Raw genomic sequence first — 8644 nt, forward strand, 5'->3', positions numbered from 1 at the left:
AAAACCGCATAAATGGCGCTTGATACAAGCCCAAATTTTCCTTCTGTCACATCACATCGTGTTGTTGTAGCGTTAAGTACCTGTCACTTGTTGGCTCGCCGCGACGGCTCGGTGGCAGTAGGGGGTGGAGGGGGGCCCTTCTTCTCCAGCTCCTCCAAGTATCCGAGTACCAACGTCGAACGTTCGTCAGGAATGTGGTCCAGTGCCGTAAATCTGATAAGATACTATCGTCAATAAACTCATGCTACTTGTAGACCTTTTTAATATTGATATTACTTTTAATACTTTGAGAAGGATCCGTTTATTCCTCCATGCAATTTGGCTCAAAACATCGAGGTACATGTTGTGCTATCACATATTATTAAATAAAAAAATACGGTGAATTTATAAAAAAATTAAATAAAATTTATTAATCATTCGTGCAGTCAGGGGAACGTCAAGCTTGACACTTTGGATCTTTTTTTGTTCTTATCGTAAGCGGCATAGAGTTGGATTTAAATCTTAAATGTCAAGCTTGACGTGATCTTGACCCTGTACCACTCAAAATGATCGTTCGAACATGTAAATAACTGGCAACACAATAATTCTATATGGCAATGTCTACGCTCAAATAGTCTATTTGTCTTTTTGATATATTCATCACTGATTTTTGGCAATTCGTTACGGACGTTCTCTCGATCGAACCCGATTATTAGCTACAATGAAAGCTGACAAATTACGTTTCGTCGTACGCAGTATCGTTTATCGTATAGTTGTAGAATTATACGATAAGCGATCTGGCGCTTTGCTTAATAGCCGGGTTTAAATCGGATTAAAACCCATTAATGCCCGAAATTGTGGGCAAAAACTATTTACAACAAACAATTTCGTTGTAAATCGAGTTTTGTTCAAATTTAATGATATTATTACAAAATGTTTATTGCTTTCTTTAGAGCTCCTTGTGAAAGAGTTCGTCCCGGGAAGTACTGCCACTTTACCCATTTCTGCCGCCAAGCAGTAACGTGAGCATTACTGCGTTCCGGTTTAGAAGGGTAAGGGTGATGGTGAAATTACAGCCACATGGGACTTATCAACTTGTGTCAGGGTGGCAGGCGCAGTGGCAGTGCCCCTCATGTCTTTGCGATTTAAAGCTCTGAGTGGCACTGCAATTGTTATGGACAGGCGTGTCGCCATATACCATCAGGCGCACGACTTGTTCATCCTGTCACTTGGTCTCACGTAAAAAAAGTCCATGAGCTCTCAACCGCTCAGAAAAAATGTATTCGGATTCTTGTAAATATAAAGCAAGTAGAATATTATAAACCGCACTTCCAAAAACTTAATATACTAACATTGCCCCACACGCAAAATAGGCGCTTTGTCGTCGAGTTGCGGAAACCAGCCCGTTGCACCAAGTACCAAGTACTAACATTGCCAGGTATGTATATATTGAACGTTTGTAAATTCATAAAAAATAACCCTAATTTTTATAATGAAGTCGGAGACAACCGATATCACATTCCGCGAAATAAAAATAACTTAATACAAACAATGTCTAAAGTGAAGGTACTTAGTTCCGGACCTCATTCTATGTCCATAAAAATCTATCTAAACAAATTCATAAATGCATGCAAACTATTAATTTCTAATAGTTATTACGACGTGGACGAGTATCTCCAAGATAAATTATAATTAATGTCTGCCCCTCTCCCTTTTCATGTTGCAATGCCTGTCAAGGTGCATGTGTTTGTTAATGTATAAGTATATTCGACAACACATGTAAAGCACTTATAAATAAGTAAATAAACAACTCCTAAAGTCTTGGTATCACATAAAAGAAAAAATCGCACTACTAGAAGATGTTGACACCTGCTTCTTCATCCCTTCGAAACCATGGATGTTGCAACACGTCCGCAACCTCAAGGTAAATAATATTAGTTTATGTGACTATTAACATGGATTTATAATTTTTTTATAAAAAGCATCATACAAGTGTTTAATGCTTAATTAAGTACAGTTACATGCACTGCTTTAGCTATATGCATGAACCTAAACAGATTTGTTTACGCTTTACGAAGACTAAGGTAAACTGTCTCGCGAGTAGCTGCGTTGACGGCCTATCACAGCTACGTTTCGTCCGTGCTCAGCTACGGTCTTGTACTATGGGGTAACTCAGTAATCTTAGAAAGAGCGTTTAAAATCCAGAAGAAGTGTATTGGAGCAATTTGCGGTGCGTGGTTTGATGACAGTTGCAAACCGCTGCTTAAAAAGCTGAACGTATTACCTTTGCCATGCATGTACATTAGGGATATCTGCGTATTTGTCAACTCTCATCCTCAATATTTTAAAACACGCGGTGAAGTCATTCAAAGGCAAACTAGAGCAAAAATTATGAATCTCTTATACCAACCTCGTTGCCATAAAGTAATTTATAAGAATAACTGCTTCAACATGTGTATAATTATTTACAATAAATTACCAAACGAAATTAAATTGTTACAAGGACATACTTTTAAATTAACCCATTTGCGCCCGCCGTGCCCAATCGAGGACACTACTTTGAGTACCCGTAATTTTTTATATTACTATTAATACTCATTACAAAAGTGTATATGTAAAGTAAAATAGTGGATCTTAATTTTATTATTTAAAAAAATTGTTTAGAATTAAATAAAAGTGGTTTGACTGTTCCTTTTATGGGGTTAACTTACGCACACGTGAAACGCTAAAGTTAGTTGTTTTTCCTGTATGTTATTACCAACAATTTATTTCTTTTTTTACATATATTATTGAAATGTATTCGTATACTATAAAATAAAAATTATATAATTGAGTTAAATAGTGTTTTGACAACTTCAGACGGTGGTATATAACGGTGTCCCCAATTGGGGCCATTGGGCGCTTATGGGGTAGTTTATTAGTTTTTCATCTATAAGTAATTTTCAACGAAATAATGACACAACAGGTATTTGGCAGCCACAATTATTACTATGGGCTTCAGAAAGCTATTGAAGCTGTAATGGATGAGAGAGACCATGATGTGGAGATAGATTTAGGGGGCATTTCCCCTGCAACTGAGGGCGCTCACCAATGTAGAAGTACTATTCTTATGTAACAAGATCTAATAATCTACGGCAAACTGGTTATCGAACAACTGAAACTGTCTGCAAAGGAAAAACTAAGAAATATCTACTTGACCAGATTTGTAATACACATGTAGAGTAAAACCGTGCCAATTTTGACTATCGATTTTACCCAATCAACCAAATTCTGTTTTTTCCATGGCTTGACAATAGTATTTGCACGATGAGCTCTGATTATGATAATGTCCTTTCTCTGGTGAAAGTAAAAAGATAAAGCACTGTGAATAAACAGAAAGCTGACGTGGGTATCCTGCGTGATTTAAAACGTACCAGCAGGATAAATCAAGCTGACCAATCTTTTTGTATCGCACTGCCATTCGAGGCAAAAACTGGTGGTGTTGTTCCACTACAAGCTGCACCTAGCACTAGCTAATACATGGCGTTTACACCTCCTGACCAATAATACGAAGCTAAATCAGCTACATCAGTTAAACGGTTACATCACGTCACTATTGGAGAAACAAATACTCAAAGTTTACATCCAGCAGCTTCTTTGGTGCTAAATCTACAGAACATTGGTGTTGATCACTACGCTCAGAAGTTGGCTTAACAGTTACGATGTGCAAAAATAGCTGTTAAGCCACAAATAAGCGCGTTGGCAATATAAAAAATGCGTCAAGTCTTTGTGCACCGACAAATATTGTTACAAATTTTTTGACACCGCTTGAGCCCATTGTCCCCATTTGAGGACGGCATTTTTTTTCATACAAAATAAAATAAAATCTTTTTTTTCTTCATAATTTTCTCATAACTAGGCTATTTTGTAAAGGTTCATAAAAAAATTTTACTATTTTTAACGCTAATTTGTATTTGGGCGTTAATGGGTTAAAATTGACAAAATGGCTTTTGACACATTGCTTCTATAGTAATAAAGAATACTTAGAATTTACAAATTCATTACATTAATTAGAAACTATAGAGACTAAAGAAACATTGAATCCCATTAATATTTGCACATCTGCTTGCAGGTTGAATACAATGTACCTAATTTTACTTAAGACCTTTGTAATTACTGTATTCTGGCAAATAAACGTATTCTATTCTATTCTGTATACATATTATAAGCTCTCTTTGTTGTGTTCCGGAAGCGTATGTTACGACTGGTGAAATGGCGGCAAATAGAAACTTTTCTCACGCATGTCACGTAACCGTAGTTTTTTTTAATTCACAGATAAACTAGAGTCGGCCAAGCCAATGCTACCCTGATAAACGACCAGTTGGGGTTTCCCCACAATGTGAATTTTAATTAATTTATGGTGAGAGTATCGACTCTACATCTGTCGACCTTCATGAAAGACGAGTTTTGGCCGAAGTGTGTCATGCACCGACGTTTCCGAGGTCGGCTGTCCGACACCCACGTTACACGTCACAGAAAATACGTGAAAATAATAATTAGTCATTTATGTAAGGTAAATATTTATGGGTCTTTGTAACCTGAATACAAATAAATAAAAAATAAAAATAAATTTAGAAAAACCGTGGTGACGTTCGAATCTCTAGGTTTTCCTGAGCAGACTCACGGTCTTATTCTAGAACTCTACTCAATGCTCAAGTCAAGGCTTGAGTATGATTCAAAGCACTAGAAATCACACTCAAGTCCTTGTTATTAGGGTCGTATTTCCAGTGCTTGAAATCATACTCAAGTCTGTTCAAATCCTGACTTGAGCATTGAGTAGAGTTCTGGAAAACGACCCTCAGACACCGAAAAATAATCTGTAGAAAGTCACTCACCTGGCATCGTGTTTGAGTGAATCCAATATTGTGTTCAAATGATTTTGGTTCTCTTTCACAGCGGCAAGACTACGGTGGGTAATAGATCTTGTTTCTAATAACAATTGCCTTAGAGCAGTTTTTGCCGTGCTCTGCTTGTCGCGTTGGTAGTCTCTGAATTCGCGCTCCATCTGTAATAAATAATGACATATACAATATTATTTTTATTTAAAAAAACACCTCACAAGTTTACTTATCGGCTTTTTTATTGGAATTACATCTATTAGCCAAGTTTCACTGAAATCGGTTAACGGAAAGTACGGGAAACCGCATGAATCCGGTTTCCCTAGTTATATGTGAAAAAACTCCACTTTTGTTTATTTATTTATTTAAAAATAATAATGAAACACTCAACAACGCCCCGCACTAGGAAAACCCTGTGTCGCGGGTGCCATAGACACACGCACACACACATAGACAACCAAAAATTACATCCAAAATCACGTGAGAAATAAATGTAGGCCATACAAATATTTCTCCCGGCCCGGGAATCGATCCTGCCTGGCAGTCCGGCATGGTAACCGTTCGGTCACGAAGGCAGTTTACTTAATTTATTTATTTATCTTAAAGGAAGACCAACAGCTTAAAAACGAACTTATATAATGATAATAACAACTGAAAGCCAATTACTGATCCACACAAATAGAAATGTAGTATAAGAAAGCACAATTTAACTAATCTCTCGCATAAAATATAACTTATTATGTAAAACATAAAAATACAACCGCAGTTACAAGCCGCACTATGAGTCACGGAAATGCCCACTCAGTGATCTCCTCATTTATAATATTAATACTATCTATACAAAATCGAAACACAAAGAAAAATCCATTCGATCTGACTAAACTCAGACCTTCATCTATATGCCAAACTAGAGCCACAATTCTATCAACTGAGCTTTAGATCGAGTTAGAACATCGAGGGAGCCAGAAATAGAGACGAAATAAAGGCCATTCATCCCTGGAAACTCATCAGGTAAATGGGCCTTATATCACTTTTAAATATCAACTCTCGTTTGCGCTGAAATTACGAATTAGAAAGCTGAACTAGTACAGCGCCAACAACTGACCTGTGTGTACGTCTCCGTATATTCCAAAAATATTCTGTATTTATTGTAATAAAGAAAATAATCTAACTATATGGGGGTGTTCCATCTAATTACAAAACAAACTGAACCACATTTTATCCGTAATTAAATATTAAATATGTAATTTTTCAATTTTCCACCATCATAGCCAAGCTCAAGCTAAACTAGTCATTATCGAAGTGAAACAATTGACGACATCCGTCAATTGTTTCGAAATCGGGCTGGTCAATCGGAGCGCAGTTTGATTTGGCAGAATAGTTTTCAAACAAATTAAATGACATTTCGTCTCTATTTCTGGTTATATACTCGATAAGACAGAAAGACCATCTAAAAATAAACATCTCACTATATTTATGTGATCACGAACACTACAGGGACGGACCACATCTCTAAACGCGAAATAAATATCAATTGTTCTAGTTGGTCTACGTTGTTAAAATTTAGTCTACGTTGTTTATAGTACGTAGTAGTAGCGCTAGAGTAAATAGGTGCTGCCAGTTTGAATTTGTTTTTCATTTTCTCTAGAACGAGTTGCAGGAGACCATCTCATTGAGTAAACCTGTCAGTTTTTACATGTTCCGACATATAACGTAGTGTGTATAGTTCAAAACTATTGTGAAACAAAAACTTTATACTAAAGGTTATTGCATTTTTTTTACACAATTACACAGCTTCTGCGTACTTGGATGACAAGAACCAGTGGTAGTGACCCGTTTGGCTCTTGCAGGTATTCTCGATCTAAAATGTTTAAATTAAATATTGTAAATAATAAATGTATTCAAATGTATGTTTACAAAGAGCAACCCCAAGAGTTTCATACTCATTCTTCTCAGAGGAATCTGCCTTACGAGTAAGAAGAGTTTAATCAGTATGTCGATTTCAAGTGTAATTTGCTTACCTATGACATAAAGATTATTTGACTTAGTTGTTCTGCGTTGTGTATAGTTGTTCTGCGTGATGTGTAGTTGCTCTACGTTGTGTATAGGCGCTCCACGTAGTGTGTATTTGCTCAAAGTAGTTTATAGTCGGTGTCCATCGTTACTCACCTGGGATGCGCTGGTGTAAACGGGCGCTGTCAACTCTTGTTTGAGCTTGTTTTTTACTTCTCTCCAATGCGCAGTACAAGAGACGCCCATCTCGTTGAGTAAGGTCCTTAGTTTGTCGCGTCGCTTAGTCGCTAGTGCGCCTGTGTGCTGGCTGAACAGTCTCTCCTGAAAACGTTGATGGTGTATTTGATAACGTTATCAATTACAACACCGGTACTTGTACCGGGTCGACTAATGCCTCCTTGTCAAGCGAATTTTAGCAACAATAGAGCTCCATGTGAAAGAGTTCGTCCAGGGAAATACTTCCACCTAACCTCTATTTTTGTAGCCAAGCAGTTATGTCAACATTACTGTGTTCCGGTCTTGAAGGGTCAGAGTGCTGTTGAAATTTGAGTGAGACTTGTCAACTTATGTCTCAAGGTGACGGGCGCAGTGGCAATGCCCCACAGATCTTTGCGATTTAAAGCTCTGAGTGACACTACAACTGTTATGGACAGGCGTGTAGCTTACCATCAGGCGTACGACTTGTTCGTCCCGTCACTTGTTATTATAAAACAAGACTAGTGCATAGGATCCAAAACTTTTTGGGTCACCGTCCACTTAGGCAAAATATAATAATTTCAACGCCCACTACTACAAAAAATTTAAAACACGTATTTTTTATATTAAAATAACACAAAAAAATCACAAGGAAATAAAATATATATATATGTAGTATAGTTTATATAAATAATTCAGGTTTTTTTTTTTCAAATACGATAATACCCCTGGACAGCATCAACCCTGGACCCCCAATTGCTTCCGCCCCCTAGGACTCACCCCACCGGGGGGCGGTAGGGACCACTTTGGGAAACTATGCTTTAGTGAGTAGTAAAAAAACTTTAGACCAGATTCTAGACCTACCTTGTCATCCTTGCTTAACAGTTCAGCGAGACTGTACCGGTGGTCTTTCTTGAGTTGTTTCTTCGCCTCGCGCCATGCCAGGTCAGGGTTGCGTACCAGGTCCGCCAGCAGAGCGTTGAAATGCTAAAATAAATACAAGTCTGTTGTAGGGGCAAGTTTGTTACCCCTTCGATTTTTTTAACTGGAAATTTCGGGTCTTTTATCAGGCACCGTTTTATTCAGTCATTTTGTAAGCAAGCATTTCACTCAACACCGTGCAACAGAATCATCAAACAGATTTTCTATCTTTATGTAATTATTTCGTATTTTTTTCTCGTAACACTCGCTATTATACATTAAAAGAAAAAGAAGGATGGCAAAAACTGACCCAATAATTATAAAATTTCATTCATGGACTTTGCTATAATTCAACGTTTTAGTTTATGCCTGGTTATGAACATATTTTTGTATATTTTTAGAAGTCAAGAATAAAGAAATTGTAAAACAATGTATTTTAGACTAAACGCAAGAACACAACGCAATTAATTAAGTTCGACCATGGATTAGGTAATGTTCTTGTACGTAAGTTTCATTGTAAGCATGATTTAATGTTTACCTACCTAAAGTATTGGTTATTTTATAGTATACACATAAAACATTAAAGCTATAAAATACCTAATCCAATAAGTCTGTGGCGACTAAAAGATCGCACATTATTAGAGCGAACGAAGTTCACA

The 8644-nt window shown here is 37.0% G+C and overlaps 1 protein-coding gene across 1 annotated transcript in view; it reads right to left on the reverse strand.

Moving 5' to 3' along the window:
* Positions 1–6: 6 nt before the first annotated feature.
* The window catches only part of LOC113229077 (transcription elongation regulator 1), a 52323-nt gene continuing 43685 nt past the window's right edge, over positions 7–8644 (reverse strand). The window contains exons 10-13 of the mRNA XM_026462567.1: positions 7929–8051; positions 7026–7190; positions 4854–5023; positions 7–213 (exon numbers count right to left, since the gene is read on the reverse strand). Of these exons, the coding sequence (XP_026318352.1) occupies positions 84–213; positions 4854–5023; positions 7026–7190; positions 7929–8051 (588 nt within the window). The 3' untranslated portion in view covers positions 7–83. The remainder of the gene's footprint in view (positions 214–4853; positions 5024–7025; positions 7191–7928; positions 8052–8644) is intronic.

Source organism: Hyposmocoma kahamanoa, unplaced genomic scaffold, assembly GCF_003589595.1.
Source record: "Hyposmocoma kahamanoa isolate Upper Pololo Valley unplaced genomic scaffold, ASM358959v1 272, whole genome shotgun sequence".
NCBI lineage: Eukaryota > Metazoa > Arthropoda > Insecta > Lepidoptera > Cosmopterigidae > Hyposmocoma > Hyposmocoma kahamanoa.